This window comes from Populus trichocarpa, chromosome 6 (genome assembly GCF_000002775.5).
Source record: "Populus trichocarpa isolate Nisqually-1 chromosome 6, P.trichocarpa_v4.1, whole genome shotgun sequence".
NCBI lineage: Eukaryota > Viridiplantae > Streptophyta > Magnoliopsida > Malpighiales > Salicaceae > Populus > Populus trichocarpa.
In genome coordinates, this window is record NC_037290.2 from 20,561,965 (window position 1) to 20,580,231 (window position 18,267).

Consider the following 18,267-nt stretch of genomic DNA (forward strand, 5'->3'; position numbering starts at 1 on the left):
AAGTGAAATGCATCAGATGCCCATAAATGTAAAACGGAGGGCGAGACCGTAATCCCAGTCAATATCATGGTTTAAATCTCCTTACAGTACCACCCTCCTTGAAACATTCTCTCCCTGTGAACTTGAAAAAGACATTCCGTGTTGTTAGGTCAATTAATTTCGTACAGTGTCAGTAGTTTCTGTCCTAAAAAGGGACTCCTGACCAGGTGCTCTGCTCGGTTTTACAGTCCAACAAAAAACAATTTCGGTATCTTATTGGATTAATGGTTGCATGGAATGGTTTCTCTAAATTTGGATCAAAGGATGAAAACAAATCCGAGGGGGTTAGCTGCAATCCCTATGCATATTGGATTTTAATAATGGTTACCACAAAAATAAATAAATAAAATCATTTGAGGTGTCTTCAGAAAGCGTAGCGTAATAGCAAAAAACTTGAGATCTCCATAGCAAGTCTCAAGTTCGAGTCAGGACGTGCACCTCTTATAAAAGCCTGGGACAGCCGGGGTTTTACTCGCTCACCTGGACCCACAAAGTGCACTTTCCGGAGGTGGGGTTTCCTCGAATCCAAAAAAAAAAAAATCATTTAAGGCTTTATTATATTTTATACTCTTAATTTATACATAATCCCATAAACTGTCATGTTAATTAGAAATATGATTTAGTTTTCATGTTTTTTTTATTATTATTAATTAAGTATAAAGTTAAATGGTGTGGAGTTTTCATCGTACATGAATTTACTATTCACCCTAACATATTTTAATGTGAATTACAATATTGTTATTTTTGAAAATTTTTAATTTGGTTTTTAAACTTTTTTTAGCACAGCTTAGCCCTTTGAGTTCAAATTAAAGCTCAATTGCATTTCGAGGGGGGGGTTGAGGGTTAGATTGAAAGACAGGGGACTGAAGTACAAAACACAGGTAACATAAGTGGCGTGTGTAAATTTACTTGTGAAGTATATTTTTGTCCCTAATTTTTTTTTTGCTATTAGATGATTGGTCCTTTGAAGTTTGTAAAATTCATTTCAGTAGTAAACTTCATTTTCAATATTTTTCGATTCTTAGTGGGTGAGAGGAGAAAAAGAAAATGGCCGGAATCCGGCCTAGAGAAAGAAAGATGTCATTTCAATGATTCCGATAACAAAAATATTATATTTTTGTTTCAAATAGTTTCATATGATGAAGAGAGTTTGACTTGAGAGTTTGTTTTGCCTTGAAAGTGCCACAAAAACACAAATCTGAGATCGGGAAGAAATTGGTTACCAGGTTGATTCTTGGTTTTGGACTGGTTTTTGCGCTTTTAGAGCTTAGAGATTGGTTTCACACGGTTATTATGGTGGTTTCTAGGTGTTTTGTGTTGAAAATAGAATTTTGAAGGGAAAAGACCAGGCACCTCGATTTCCCAGCCACAATAGTGGCTGAAATTTGGATATGCTAGGGGATGCATCGTTTTTTTTCTCGACTGATCTGAGGTGGATGATGTTTTTTTTTTTAAAAAAAAAAGAGGTGTGTGACTGAACCTGACTTTGCAGGCCCATTGGTCATGGGCCAAGCGCTAGGCATGTCCTCATTCTTTTCTTTCTTTCTTTTTTATAGTTTTGATTTTTTTAAAAAATTTTGAATTTTTTTTATATTTTTTAAAAATAATTTTTAAGTTCGTATTTTACTTCTTTGTGATTTTATTTTTTTTATCTTATTTATCCTTTTTTACATAGTTATTAATTTTTAGTTATATTGGATTTGTTAAATTTTTGAAGAGATTAGTAATATTCATTTGTAATTTAAATATATTTTATATATACATTAATTTTATTTTTAGAAAAAAAAATATTTATTTCTTATGATAATTTTAATATATGCAGCCTTACATAGTATGCTTTTACTTTTATTTTATCTAATAAATCTTGTGAGTGCGTCGATTTCTATTTGATATTGAATTTAATGAATAAATATCTTAATATACATTTGTCTCTCAGTTTTTCTTATTTTTTTAGAAAAAAATAGCAAACCAAAAATGGGTTTGTTGGAGTATCTTTTTTTTCATTTTATTGAAATTGATTTTTTTTTACCTATTTTTTTTCTCATGTTCTAAAAGAAATAGTTTCAAAGAAAAACCATATTATTAAACTTTATAAAGTCCACATATATGTTCACAAGGTTGATTGGCAGACCAAATATGTTTTTTTCATGACAATAATAGTTGCAATAATAGTAATAATTGTGATAAAAATATTAATAATATCAATAATTGTGATAAAAGTGTTAGTAATAGTAATAATTGTGATAGTAGTGATAATGTTACTACTAATAGTAATGGTAGTTGTAATAGTAATGGTGATAGTAATAATTTTAACTAGTGATAATATTAGTTGAATTGTAATAATAATAATAATAACAACGGTGATAATAATTGTTTATTAAGATAATAATGGTGGCAGAGATAGTAATAATAATAATAATAATAATAATGGTGGTGGTGGTGCTGATAATAATTTATTAGGGTGGTTGTGATATTAATAATTATAGTGATGATACAAAAAAATAGTAATAATAGTAATAATAATAATGATATTCTCGATAATGATAATGATAATGATAATGATAAAGATAATAATAATAGCAACAATAATAATATTAATGCTATTGATAGTAATAGTAATAGTTATAATAGTGATAATAAAGTTGTGGTGATAATGATAACAATAATAATAATAATGCTAGCAAGGGTAATAATAATAACAAGAATAACAATAACAACAATAATAGTAATAATAGTATTAACAATAATAGTAATAACAATGGTAATAATGATAGTAATAGTGATTACGATAATGATAATGTCAATCTTCTTTTTATTTTGCCTTTCTATAGGGTTAGAATGACTTACGAGTTTACTAAGTAACTCAGGTTATCCCGATTTATGGGTTTGGTGAGTTGTTTTTTTTTTCTTTTCTAGTTGAACATGACTTTTTTCCCCGTCACTTTCTTCCTAATACAAAAAAAATATAGTTTTTGAGAAAAAACCATATTATTAAACTTTATAAAATCCATGGACATGTTCACAAGTTTGGTTGGTTGACCTGATTCAGAGGTCTGACGAGTTTAACATTTTTTTGTCAACATTTTAGTATTGTGTTAATATTCAATTTAGCGATCATTTATTTTTTTATCATATAATTAAATAAAAAAATAGTTTTTTATATGATTTTTTTGTTTTTCATCCTTTGATTGTTTTTCCTCAATTTTGTCCTTTAATATTAAATTGATTGGGAAATAAACTGCATGATTTATTTTTTATTATTTTTATAGGGTTATCACTGTCTTAAATAAATGTTTATATTTTAGGTTGGTGCCTAATTTTATGAGCATATATTTTCATTATATAATTAAAAAAATTTATTAAACTTAATATAATTCATGACACGTGTCGCTAGGAACTAAAATCAATCCAATCTGTCATTATTTCAATAATTTTTTTAAAAAAACTTGTTATCTTGAAGTTTTGTTAAAAGTTAAGTCATGTTTTTACAGGTAATTAAAATTACATTTGAACTATTTAAATCAATTAATTTAATTTAGACTAACTCCTACGCAGTTTAATTAAAAATTCAAGTTAAGTAAATAATTAAGTTGCGATATTTTAAAATTGATTCATTAAACTAGGCTTAATAATATAACAAAAAAAAAAAATTTCATGCTCTTAATATGTTTTTCACATTTTAAAAAAATTATTTTACCCACATCAAAATGCGGGTAAATGTACTAGTAATAACTACATTTGATGGGTGAAATTAAGTAATTAACAGTTACGCAAACTCTATAAAAAAATCAAGCTGCCACGTAACGCATTTTGAAGAATTATTTTATAACTTCGCCTCGCAGTCTTTCCCTTGAAGCAAACGCAAGAGTTTGATTAAAGAAATTTTAAACAATAAGACCCGAGTTGCAATATGTCTAAATCACAAGGGTCAGAATATAATTTATCCAAAAGAACTCGATCCATGCTATTTTACCGATCCAAGTAATTAGATCTAAACCCGAAAATTTGATTTCCAAGTCAAGAAAATGAGACCTAACATTGTCACTGAGGTAAGCTCTCCTCCACCTGTCTTCTCCTTTTCGACTCTAAATCTTTAATTTTCTTTTTTGAGTTTAGGGTTTTCTTGTTTCAATTGAGATTATGAAAATCTGGGGATTTCGCTTAGCTTTTTGTTGATGATAATGTGGTAATTGAGTATAGTTAACTGTTTAATTAGTGCTGTTGGGCTTGATTGAGAATTCTCCACTTTTGTCCTTTTGATTTGTGAGGAATTTATGCAAATGAAGTTCATTTTGTTTTCTTCTTTTGTAAAAAATGAACTAGTAGATTTGATAGCTTAAATGACTGATGCTCCGATATCATTTGTAAATAAATGAGGGGAGAACATGTTGATGTTGTGATGCAATCTATTTACTTCTTTCAAATGATTTCCTTTGTCGAAGTAAGCAGAATGTGCAGTTCGATACAGAACTAGTCAGTAAAGCATTTCGGATCATGTTTTTTATGGGTTTATTTATTTATTTAGTAACAAGGTTGGTGTCGTAAGTTTTCAGGCGGGACTGCAAACGAGAGTGGGACAATGGTGGGAAAGCATTCCATTCCTTACTTCTGCGGTTGTGGTTGTTTGTGGCGTTATATACTTGGTCTGCCTCCTGATTGGATACGACTCGTTTTACGAAATATGTTTCTTGCCAACTGCTGTTGTATCCCATTTTCAGGGTATGTTTGTTAGGTGATGCATTTAATTCGTGATAATGGATTAATGAATTATGATCAACATTGGAAGATATTTTTGAAACCGTGTTTAAGGTCATGATACCATGGGAAAATTAACTTTACCTGGCCTTGGTCTAAGGAGGAACCCTTTTAGCCCTGAAATCTGCACTGGTGCATTAGGCACCTATACTGTGATGCCTAACTAAACAGCCATTTCATTCAATCTGCCTATAGTTTCAGGTTCCTTGTAGGCTTAGGAAGAAAGGATCAAAATTTTGATTTTTTTCATTTGATGCCTACATGTATGTTGTCACTTCATCCTTATCTTAAAAAAAGGGATTTATCCCATACTTGTGGTCATTAACTTTGCGTTCTTTTTTTTTTCTTGTGCAGTTTACAGGATTTATACCTCAATATTTTTTCATGGTTCGCTCCTTCATGTTCTGTTCAACATGCTGGCTCTTGTACCTCTGGGTTCTGAACTGGAGAGAATCATGGGATCTATCCGCTTGGCGTACCTGATAATTTTGTTGGCCACTACCAATGCAATATTTCATCTTTTTATTGCATTGTTGGTGGCCCACAATCCGTTTCACCCATACCAGTATCTTTTGGATGAGTGTGCAATAGGCTTCTCTGGAATTTTATTTTCTATGATCGTTATAGAGACGAGCTTGAGTGGAGTGCAGTCTAGGAGGTTGGTTCTTATTTACCTATTCTTGCTGTGAATTTTAATTTCACCGTGATTATAATACTCATCACTTGTTATTATTTTGCAACATCACACTAGCACATAATTAGATGTGTTAGTGCTCCTGTGTGGATGCATGAGAATGAGGATATCCTTCTTTTAGTATTTAGTTATCACTGAGTAAGTATTATTGTTGATTATTCTCGAAGAATTGTAGTTTATTTTTACGTGTGTGGTCAGTATTTTGACTGACACGAGGAGTTTTTTGTGTTTTGATGACAGTGTAATCTAGTAAACCTTGTAATTGATTTATGTATTTGCTTGGTGCATTCTAGTGATATGCAACTTCATTATTTTGTTTTGCAGTGTGTTTGGTCTCTTCAACGTTCCCGCTAAGTGGTAAATGTTGTAACTGCTTCAGTATTGTGTTATTTCTTATATTTGAGTTTCTTTTCTCTTCAATTTTTTATGTTTAGTTAATGATGTGGCATAATTAAACACATGCTACAGGTATGCATTTATCTTACTGGTAGCATTCCAGCTTCTTATGACGAATGTGTCTTTACTCGGACACCTATGCGGCATTTTGTCCGGATTTGCATGTATGTAATCCTTGTCTCAATTTGAAGGTTATACATATTTCTTCATACTTTGTGTTATACTCCACATAAACAGACAATGTGATTGGATTTCTATCCTTTTACTTGTCAGATACCTATGGGTTATTCAACTTTCTTATGCCAGGAGCGTCCTCCTTTTCTGCTATTGAGGCCTCCTCTTGGCTTGTAAGTACACTACTGGACTGGCTTCTGATGATAGACAGATTTATTTCCCTGTTCTTTAATTAGACTGTTATGGTGTATTTGGCTGTTAAATTACAGAGAATCTGACAATTCTCACTCTGGCACACTTCTATCCCAACTTCTTGAGGGTTCTGGCCTTGTGAACTCGTTCTTTCTGAATTCCTTCTTTGATTGTACCTCCACTTCTTTTACAATTTCTAGTTACAAATAAGTAGGTAACTATATGTTGTTGATGTGTTTTCATCAGTCATATTTTATCCTTCACCTGTGTATTTACATATGATTTATGCGTTGTTCTAAGTGTGATCTATTCATTTATGACCTTCAGTCCTCCTGCGTGAGGAGACCTAAATTTATTTTGTGCACTGGCGGTAGTCCCACAAGCTACATCCCGACACATTCAGGCCAAAACACTACCTCCAGGTAAATTCTGCTTGCTCCATGGTCCAAGGAAATTTTAATCCGAGAGGATATGTAACTTGATAAATTTTATTGAACAGTGGACTATTATCTGGAAATATTTGGAGAAATTTATCTTCATGGATGCCACAGAGGGAAACATCTGCTCAGGTATCGAGTTATGTTCTTTTGAAAGTTTTTATCTTAATGTTCAAGGTAAAGATGCAAGTGCTGATTTTCAAAATGGTTATGATTCTTGTTAAATATCAATGGGTGTCTCTGTATACAATGGACAGAAGAAACATATGATACATCCTAATCCTTTTTCTTTGATCCTGGAATTCCTGGGACTTGTAGATAGTTTTTCTATTGTAACAACTTGATTAAATTTCTTGTTCACACAGGCTGGGCAAGACTATAGGTTCCCTGGAAGTGGAAGGGCTCTTGGTTCTGGCCAAAGTGAAACAGTGCCTGCTGTGAATTCAGATTCAAACCTGCAGGCTAGACTCTTGGATAACAGCAACCCAAACCGTTCCTCACATTTGGGGGTAACTGCTACAAGAGAGCCACCATTAGATGGAAGGTAGTGGAAACTATTCTTGCATGCATGATGCATCTCATGTTAGAGAACAGAAGCCTGCCTAGCCCTGTCCTTATGATTTTTATTTTTTTTTAAAAAATTGTTGATTGTTTCCCATCAAGAAAATGGATTTAAGTGTCCCCAAAGGAAACGAAATAATTATATTGAATATGACCATGTCAAAATCTTTTGTTATTGTACTTGTCTGAAGTTCAAAAAAAAAAAATGTATGGTAGCTATGCTAGCATCATATTTCAAAACTTATGCAATGCTCTAGATCCTGGCTATGGTCTTGATTTATTTGGCTACCAGTGATTCAAGTATTAAAGAGTCTAGCATGCAACAAACATCAAAATCGCAGCTTCTTATTCTACTACTACAATAGAACACACATATAAAGCCTTCTATTCGGGTACAAAAATATTGTATTTCACAAAAATGATTCACTACCTACACTTTCTATGCTTCATACCATGTGGAGTACCCTATCCACTGTTTTTTAGTGATAAATCATTTGCGTTCTTCATTTTTCTGCAATCCTTCCATGGTATTCAGGAGGTCAGTGGTAGATAATGCTGTTGGTCCAACTCCAGTACACCCTGCACTCCATCAGGTTTATTTCATTTATTTGGCAATGTGATATTATCTCCTATTTTTTTAATGGAAATTTCTGGGTCTTAAATCATTTGTTGTTTTGTGGTTTCTCTTGATTGCAGGATTCAGCTCCTTCCGAGGAGCAAATCCAAAAATTAGTATCTATGGGTTTTGACAAGGTAAAAATGTCTATAATTGTGCTTTTCTTTTCGTTTAGTGCTTTTGCAGTTTGTGTGGATATCAAATCGAGATGTTAAGGTTAACTTAAAAAATTGAAAAATTTGAGAACCAAAAGAATCCATATAGTGTGCTGATACAAATGCCTTGTTATTGGTTCAGACACAGGTAGAAGTTGCAATTTCAGCTGCTGATGGAGATCTTAACGTAGCAGTTGAAATTCTTATGAGCCAGCAGGTATGTAAGAGTTGCATTGCTTATGGTTCTCATGATTGATTTGTCTTGTACTAACCCAAATAAATGTCATGATTGATGTGCAGGGATAATTTGTGAAGCAAACCCCATCCATTGATTCTTCGAAGAAAGATCCCCCATGGTTGGCCTAATACACTACTCCTTCAACAATTGCGATGTCACGAGGCAGCAGTCTACTTTTGTAGCTTTCAGACGATAGGGTAGGAAGGAGAGGATTATTCAACAGGAAAAAGAAGAAAAGAAAACAGTTTACTCTAACTTCTGTTGAAAGAAAGTATAAGAATGGGTTGTAAATATGTTGTTGCCAAAACCTTGAAATTCAATTGGAAAACAGTTTAATGTCATTGTCCTTGACACTCGGTTTTCCATTTGGAACAACCGAGTGCCATATGTAACATCCTGTTACGCTGAAACAATGCTGTCTTGATTGTTCTAGCTGTCCCCACTGGAGTAGGAAAGTGAAGTGACTCCCTCGATGACGTGGCACGAAAGGCAAATTCTAGAAAGCTAAAGAATTAGGTTTGAGAATTAAGTTTGATATAAGTGTGTCGAGATTACCTTAATCAAAACATAATATTATTGGAATGAACCTTTACTTAATGAAAATCAATTCATGAAATTCATGTACGAGAAGAATAAAGAAGATGTGTTAAATTTATTTTTAGAAATTTTTTAAAAATAAGTTGTTAAATATTCTTGTATTACGAGGAAAAAAAATCATCTCTAAATAGAAAATTCATTAGTGTAACAAGTAATAAAATTTGTATTTTATCTGCCAAGATGCATTATAAGACTACATCATCATTCCATGGTAGATAAACATCACCAAAACCTTTATTCTCAACATGATACCTCACATAGAAGATGTTTTTTCGTTGCTCCTCCAAATCAACCACATTATCTTGCAAATTCAATGCTCTTTTCACTACAAGCGCCTCCCACTCAACCGGAAACTCAATACATTCATCATTTTCATCTTCAAGCCCATCTTCTCCTCATCACTAACCTTCCTATCATTCATTTTCATCTTCAAGCCCATCTTCTCCTCATCACTAACCTTTCTATCAGTCACAACTTCACCATGAGCCTTTATAATCATAGCTCGCTTATTTGGACACAGCGAAGTAACATGACCAACTCCTAAACAATGAAAATATTTTATATCACGATTACAAGATGTAGGAGTTTCAACTTTACCTATATTATCAGTGAAGATGTCCTTATTCTTTTTTGTAGTCTCGATTCTCTCCCCTATATTTGATTGAGATTGGGCAACCCCTACATTAGCCTTTTAATTAGGTTTTCAAGTTGACGAAGAACCCAATAGTTGGCTTGGCCGTGAACTACTATTACGTTTGAGTTGTCCCTCCACTCTTGTTGCTATATGAAACATCATATCCTTCAACTCCATAAAGTGTTTCAACTCTATAATATTCGTGATCTTGCTATTCAACCCATTTAAGAATCTAGCTATAATGGCCTTCTTATCTTTCATTATATTAGCTCAAACCATCGTGATCTTCATCTTTTTGTGGTTCTCATCAACATACTTTGTACCTTGGCCCAAACATTGTAACTTTTGGTACAATTCCTTATAATAATAACTAGGGATAAATTGTCTGCTCATAACCGTCTTTATCTCATTCCAAGTCTCAACATGCCTCTCAATATTCCTTCTACGACTCAACACAAGCTAATCTCACCACACAATGACATAGTACGTGAACTCAATTACAATAAACTTAACCTTCTTACTCTCTGAATAGTTATAACAATGAAATATGAGCTCCATCTTTTTCTCTCATTGCAAATCTCAAGATCGTTTTTTCTTGACACAAAGGAACTTTCATCTTAATGTTACCCAAACTATTATCTACCCAATCATGGTACCCAAATCATCTCTTTAGCTGAATCATGCATCTCTCATAACTCCCTCATACCTACGATTTTTAAGATGCCCAAATTGATCTTCATGGTCTAAAGACACACTATCATAATTCTCAACACTCATCTCATTAAAATCAACACAAGTTAATCCTTATACCCACGGGACTAACAAGCCTTCCACCCCTCCTAACATTGTTTCCACCCCGATCAACCTTATTTCTCAAAAAATCAATTTCAAAATCACGTCTCTTCATTCTCTCCATCCTATCCTCCGAATTTCCTATTACTGTGTTCATCTTTTCCCAAGTATCCCAAATATAATTTTAGTATATTGATTAGGTCAATTTTAATAGTATAAAAACAAGTTTTATAAGTTGATGCAAATCAAACCCATTTACACAATCTAATACTCAAATTTGAAATGCAAAGCAAAAAAAATCCAAATGACCCTAAATTTAATATTTGATATTATTTTACCCAAAAACCCCAGAATATCAATTTTAAAGTTATTCCAATGAGGTTTGATTCAATCTTCTTTGTATTAGTGTTTTCAAGGTAGAACTAAATCTTTAACTTTTTAATGTTTTTATTTTATCAAAGAACCCTTAACACAAAACTAGACAATAACGTAAGAAGAGAAAACAAAATTGATAGAATAAAACTTTAACCAAATTAGACCCAAAACAAGACCAAAGAAAAACAAGAAGAAGATATACGTGGAAACAAATTTAAACAACGAAAACAAAGAGGATATAACCTGATTCTCAGAGCCTCGCTCTTATACAAACTGATATGAACCTTGTGATCACGAAACTTGCACATAAAAAAGACAAATCCCGAAAAGCCAAAGAATCAAGTTTGATAGGAGTGTGACACAAAGATTACCTGAATCAAAGTACTAGCACTATTGGAATGAACCCCCACCCAACGAATACTAATTCATGAACAAGAAGTATAACGAGAAGTATAAGTTCAGTTATACCTTGATAAGTTAAATTTGTTTTTTATCTTAGCAAAGAGAAAAGTGTTGCATCATGCAAAACACAAGTTTATTTAAAATATTATGGCTGCTGGATTTTTACAGCAAATAAACTAATATATAGTCCTCTTAAATAACCCCCATAGACCCTTTTTTGGGTTGTAAACCAATAGGCCAAAGCTAATGATTAGATAACACAAATCTAATACCTAACATAGTCATAAAACATTGATTTTAAGCCAAAACAAACTCAAACTAAAACACAAGCTCTAAACTAAATGTAAATATCCAAATAATAAAATAAAACAACAAATAAAACCTTAAAATAATTCAAATTAATATAAAAAAATAATCCAGCCCAAAAGTAATTTGTCATTAAATACTTCAGCCCTCATTTCCTTGTGCAGATAAGATAAATAAAGAATCTTTGTAAGAAAATGATTTTTGAAACATTAAGAAATCCTTGTCACACTTGAAAACTATGTTGCTACCCATTAAAGATTCTTGTAAAACTAGAAAACTTTTAAAAATAAGCTACCGAATATCCTTGTATCACGAGGAAAAGAAAATTCTTTAAATAGAAAGTCCACAAGTCAACAAATCAAAATAAAACAAATAACAAAATATGTGAAAGACAACAAATAATAAAATTTGTATTGCATCTGCTGACATGTATTTTAAGATTTTTGCAAACTCTAATTGACTTGAAATTTTAACCCTATACAAAACAACACGTCTAGAAACACTTGGTAAAACTTTAGTCTGATCAAATAATTGGATTAAGAATTATGCTTGATAGTATAAAACCAGACAGTAAATAACATTACAGTGAAATTCAAATTTAATTCTTCAACCCAGTTTCCTCGTTCATGGTTCAAATTGATCGAGAATTTGGAGTCACCTGTTTGAATGATGTGTGCTTGTCCCCTAACCGGTGAAGATATGGATTTCCTGACAAGTACAATGAAAATGTAGTCAAGCACGCTTTGAATATCTTGACAAGTACAATTCTCCGAAAAGAATTTCCGCTTACAGTTAATAAAAGAACCAGAAAAATCACCAAATCTGTATTCAGGTTACTATTACATAAATTCTGTAAGCCTGTTGAGAGTCTGAGACACCAGGACTCAGTCGAGTGTCTTTGATGGATAGAGAAAAACCTATAATCACACCAAAGCAGACTTGCAACTCAGTCCAACTGCATGGAAAATTGCAGATGGGAACCATTCAGGATCCTCTGTGCTGCCATCCACACTTGTGTAAATATATGCATTGAGATGAGTGTCACCATCTTCTGTGAAGATGAGATCAAGAGCATGCTGTCTGCAGAAGCTATCTCGTAAGCGATCAACTGAGCGTTGAAGCTTCTTCTTTCATTCCCTTTGCTCTGGAAGACAGGATTGCCTTTCAGAAGCTCTTTTACGTTGTTCATCCATTCTAGTAGGAAATGGCAAAAGCTTCATGGCAGAACATGGGAGCAGTTCATCTTCTAACAATAATGCACTAGCTAGTAAAGCTAGCTGCTGGGATTCAGTTCCTGCCATCTTGACAATTCTACTTCCTGAAACTTCCAAGCTTTCTTCATTCTCTGCTGAAATCGATAGTTCACGTATTAACAAATTGACATAGGAATTGAACACTTGCTGAACACCTCCCAGTGCAGGACCATCCATAACTGAAGGCTCTCAAGGGGCCCCACATCCTCGAGAAAGTTCTGAATTGAAAATGAAAATTTCTTGAATGATAAAGGAAAGGACAAATCAAATTCAACGAGTATTTGAATCGCACATATGCAACAATCATCAGGATTATGGAGGAGAAAAAAAAAAGAAGCCAAAGAAAGGTGCTAAGAGCTTTCAATTTGTGAAATAAAAGATCTTATAGAGGAAAGCACTATCAGACATCTGAACCGTGGAATTGAATTTGTTAGCACTGCTTGAAAGCTTTGGCTGTGATGCCATTCACTACCAAGAGATGCAGTCCGAGAGAAAGGGCCTCCACCTGCTGGTGGATAAGTGAGCAACCAGTCATCTGCGGCAGCAAGTGCAGCACTGCTCTGTTCATTTTTCTTTAAATTGGCATTCAATGCCTGCTCAATAATAGGCCTAAAAAGTCTCAATAAGACGGGAGCAAGGGACAATCCACGAGCTTCTGACAAAGAACAATGACCCAAGCATATATGAATGCACTCGGCAGCAACCCTTAGACGTCTTGCAGCTGCTGATTGAGCTAGAACATGCCTCTTTAGAAGAAAAGCAAAAGACTCGATCTCTTTGACAGCCCAAGTTACAAGCTCGGATGTATATGTAAACTCCTCCCCATAAACTTCCAAGGAATCACTTGCTGCTTGTATGATGGTGGAAAAGACAATCTGTGAAAGTGCGGCAGTATATGCTTCCTCCACATGAACTGTTTGATGAGCAAAGACTCGGCAAAATAGACTTCAACTTCTGGAGGTGAGAATTGAGTAGCAATATATGGGCACGGGGACATCTCCAAAATGTTTTAGAGCTAAAACAGCTGAACGAAGCTCAAGTCCACGAGTTGAAGGTTGGCTAATGGTATCAGCAAGCTGCCAAGCTAATTTTTGTCGCTGATCTCTAATAGCAGTCTCCAAAGAAATGAGTGAAGTTGGGCTCGAAGAGTGCTTCTCACTGCCTTCATTGGCTAATCTTTCTCCTTTCTCAAGGGCTTCCATAACTTCATCTACTCTCCTTTCCGCCAATAGAACTTCAAGGGTGTCCAGGAATTCAAATAACCAATCTTCTGATTCAGAAAGCTCCCCATCATCGAAACTCGATAAGTCATCTGCTGTAGAGTCTTCAGAAGCAGCCCACAAAGAATCAATGCGAGCATGTTCGCTCAAACCTTGAACTAGAGCTGCTTGGACGAGGTTATTATATAAAAAGTTAAAGTTGTTATATTTTAGGGTTATGATTTATTTGGTGAGTAATTTCAATTTTTATATTTTGGTGGGAGGGAAAAAAAAGTTTTGAATTACTTTGAGAGATTTTGAGCGAGAAAATAATTTTGCGTTATATTTTGTAATATTTTATTTTTTTATAATGAATTTCTCTGATTATCTTATTTATAGAATAGATCTAAATTATTAAATCATATAAATTTGGTGGGAACACCAGACCCACACCACAAACTACACGAGTATATGGACGGAGGCGACGTGGGATGGCCCAGCCCATCACGCTTTGGTTGGAGGCCTAAGTCCATTTGGGCCTATTTCATTGTACTTTTATTTATTTAGCCCATTTGGGCCTGCTCATTGTCATTTTATTATTTATGTTAAACAGTTTAATTTGATGGGCCGAGCCCAATAATGGGATGTCCTAAAGTTTACTATTTATATGTTCTATCATTTTGAGACATGACATTATTGATGATTAATGAAAATTGCAGATTTTGCATCTCCTTACTCTCCTCTCTTCTCTTCTTTGGCTTTCTTCTTCTTCTAAAGCTTCTTTCTTTTCCCGACTTTAATTCTGTTGTTTGTTGTCCCGCGTCAAATTTGGTATCAGAGCACGGCTTTTAATTGTTCTTACAATTAAACGATCCACAAAACAAAGAATCCTACTGTTCTGATTACAAGAAGCTACTGTTCACTGTACACTGTTCATCGTCTCCATCATCAAACTGGACGCCGCTACCCACAACACCCATCACAGCCAACATCGGTTCGGGTTTACAGCAGCAAAGGCAGCGCCTCCGCCAGTGTCGTCCTCAACGCCGATCACAACCATTGATCGCAAGCCCACGCCGAGTTACTGCCTTCAACAACCCGCAGCGCCGCAGCCACCGTAGCTCTCTGTCGCCGGTTCCAGCGTTGCTAACCATCAGCACCAGCCGCGAACCCAGCAACAGCACCAGCCGCAACCCACCATCCACAGCGCCCTCACCTTCGGCAGCAGCAACACCAGACGCCACCACCTCTTCCCCTCGCGCCGATGGCCCCAAGCAAGAACACGGAGTGAGCCATCGCCGACAGCGGCGGCAACGGGTCACAGAAACTAGGGAAGCAAGAAAGAAAGGAAGAAAAGCCACAGCTGAGAATATAATTAACCTAGACATGTCATCGCCACGTCAGCATCCGTGTCACCTGACACATCAGCAGATCTTGCCACGTCGCTGACACGTCATTGTCTCGGCCACGTCAGCTTTCCCTGCCACATCATCTGTCCCATCAGCATATCCTGCCGCGTCAACTGCCACGTAATCCTTCGCTGCCACATCATACGGTCAGAATTTTTACCCATTGAAAATCATCATTCCTGGTATGTTTTTTTTTAACACTTGTTAACCAAGATTTAGCATTAATATTATTTTTTTGTGCTTGCCCATAACTAAATTAAATTACCTTAATTTTGAGCTGGTTTAGCATTGAAAATTTGATCCTCTTGATTAATTGTGGAGTTTGGGTAAATTAGTGGGAAAACTGAAACATTGTGTTGGGATTATTTGTGTGCATTTAGAGGACTTACACTGCCTGCTTGTGTATTTTCCTGGTTTAATCTGTCATTACTTAGTCTCCAAGTTAATTAAAAAAAAAATTTAAAATTATTTTCTTTATTCTAATTTTTATTTTTATTTTTATTTTTATTTTTATTTTTATTTTTATTTTTCATTTTCTATGTTACTAGCTATAATTTCATTTTGCGTTTTACTTGCAAGTGTTAGTTGGTGATCTCAGTTTTAGGATTAGTTTTGCATGCATTTACGTAGTGGTCGTCTAGTACACAATCTAGAAGTCACAGCTACCATGGACCCGAACTCCAGTAATGTTCTTAGAGATATTCAAGAACAATTACAACTTATGCGAACGGAAATGAGCAACCTGTCCAATCAAATGAACAACCTTTCTGGGAGGGTGGAGTCCATAGAAACTTTGCAAATAAGACCGTCTAGTGAGAGTGAGCATTCTAGTGACAACCATAGGAATCCTCAAAGACCAGTTCCTCGTAGGAACCGCCACCATAACCAACACCAGGGCCACAATGACTTTGATGACCCTCAGGATAGTGAGCGTTCCAATGATTATCGTCAAAGACCAGCTTATCCTAGGAACCGTCAATACAACCGCAATCAGGGCCATCAAGACTATGATGACCCTGATGAGCGCGTCATGAGGCACATCAAGGTGGAAGCCCCAACTTTTGAGGGTCAACTTGACCCGCGGATTTTTGATAGATGGATCCGTGACATGGATCAATTCTTTAGCTGGTATAATCTGTCTGAGAATAGAAGGGTAAGATTTGCGAAGATGAAACTTAGTGGGACCGCTCAGCTCTATTGGGAAAGTGTAGAAGAGTCTTTGAATAGGAGAGGTCAACCTCCTATTACTGACTGGGTTGAAATGAAGACTAAATTAGAAGAAAAGTACTTATCTCGTTCTTATAGAGGAAATCTTTTGGACCAGTGGAATAACTTGAGGCAAGGAGGCAAGTCTGCTAATGCCTATGTGGCACAATTTGATGAGTATAGGATGAAGTGTGCAGTTAGGGAGGATGAAGTGATGACTCTAAGTAGATTTCGAAAAGGTTTAAACGATGACCTTAGGAGAGAGATCGTGCTTAGGGGTGTTTCCACCCTTGACGAGGCTTATACCTTAGTACAAAATTATGACTTGGTCACAAAAAGTCAGTGGACAAGACGTCAGGACACTCGTAATACCCCTTATAGGTCTCAACCTGGTAGTAATAACTCCATATTAGGTGCCCCACCTCGTAAGCCCAATCCTTTGATTTCCCAAATACCTAGAGAAGACAAGGGTAAGGGAATTTTTCATGAAGCACCTAAAACTTCCAGAATTCAGTGTTTTAAGTGTCAGGGTTTTGGTCATATCTCCTCTAGCTGCCCTAATAAGACTTTGTTCATCAAGGAGCAAGAGGATATGGGCGAACAAGATAATTGTGATGATAAGATATATGAGCCCAATCCCGATGATTTTCAAGATCTAAATGACGAGGATGATGAGTCTAACTTGCTAGGTTGTGTTAGGTCTATATCCACTCAAATCAAGACAACTAGGTTAGGTATGGTTAGATGTGCTTTAACACAACCTAAAGGAACTGAGGATTGGAGAAGGACTGCTATTTTTTACACTTACATTAAATGTGGAGATAAAGGGTGTAAGATCATCATAGACAGTGGTAGTTGTATCAATGCAGTTTCCTTGAGTAGTGTATCCCGCTTGGGCTTAAAGTATGTTCCACACCCTAAACCCTATAGTGTGTCTTGGGTTAATGATACAGCTATAGCGGTCAAAGAGAGATGTCTTTTTCCCATTAAGATTTTTGATTATCATGATGAAATTTGGTGTGATGTCATCCCCATGGACATAGGGCACGTCATTTTGGGTAGGCCTTGGTTGTATGATTTGGACGTTACAATCTTTGGACGATCAAATTCTTGTTCATTCACTTTTCAAGGTAAAAAAATCCAACTTATTGGGTTACCTCCAAGGTCTAATGATAATAGTCAGAAGAAGAATAAAGTGAGAGAAGGAGGGCTTAACATAATAAGTCCTAGGGAGTTTGATAAGGAGATTTGTGAGGAGGCTGTTGTGTTTGCTGTAGTGGCTAAAGAGATTGTAGAAGACTTTTTAGAGGAGCCCCCTGAAGAGGTAAGAGAAGTGTTGAAAGAATTTCTAGATGTTTTCCTTTCTGAACTACCTGATGTTTTACCCCCTATGCGTGATGTTCAACATGCCATAGATTTTGTCCCTGGGGCCACACTACCAAACTTGCCTCACTATAGGATGAACCCGAGTGAACATGCTGAATTGCAAAGACAAATAGGTGAGTTGTTACAAAAGGGATTTATACGAGAGAGTTTGAGCCCTTGTGCGATACCTGCATTGTTAACACCCAAGAAAGATGGATCGTGGAGAATGTGTGTTGACAGTCGAGCCATTACTAGGATTACAATCAAGTATCGTTTTCCAATTCCTCGATTGGATGACATGCTAGATATGATGGCAGGAGCCCAGCTCTTCTCTAAGATTGACTTGAAGAGTGAGTATCATCAGATTAGGATCCGTCCGGGCGATGAATAGAAAACGGCCTTTAAGACTAAAGATGGTTTATATGAATGGTTAGTCATGCCTTTTGGCCTTTCCAATGCACCTAGCACTTTT

At 35.3% G+C, this 18,267-nt stretch overlaps 1 protein-coding gene and 1 pseudogene across 1 annotated transcript; one reads left to right on the forward strand and one right to left on the reverse strand.

Moving 5' to 3' along the window:
* Positions 1 to 3,921: 3,921 nt before the first annotated feature.
* Positions 3,922 to 8,689, forward strand: LOC7455618 (rhomboid-like protein 15). Its single transcript, XM_002309241.4, has 13 exons — positions 3,922 to 4,088; positions 4,593 to 4,758; positions 5,149 to 5,452; positions 5,813 to 5,845; positions 5,957 to 6,048; positions 6,158 to 6,231; positions 6,578 to 6,672; positions 6,750 to 6,819; positions 7,053 to 7,231; positions 7,784 to 7,841; positions 7,945 to 8,001; positions 8,162 to 8,236; positions 8,320 to 8,689. The coding sequence occupies exons 1-13, from the start codon at positions 4,065 to 4,067 to the stop codon at positions 8,323 to 8,325; spliced, it is 1,233 nt and encodes a 410-aa protein (XP_002309277.2). The 5' UTR covers positions 3,922 to 4,064; the 3' UTR covers positions 8,326 to 8,689.
* Positions 8,690 to 12,230: 3,541 nt separating this feature from the next.
* Positions 12,231 to 15,473, reverse strand: LOC18100600 (exocyst complex component EXO84A-like; annotated as a pseudogene).
* Between the last annotated feature and the right edge of the window lie 2,794 nt (positions 15,474 to 18,267).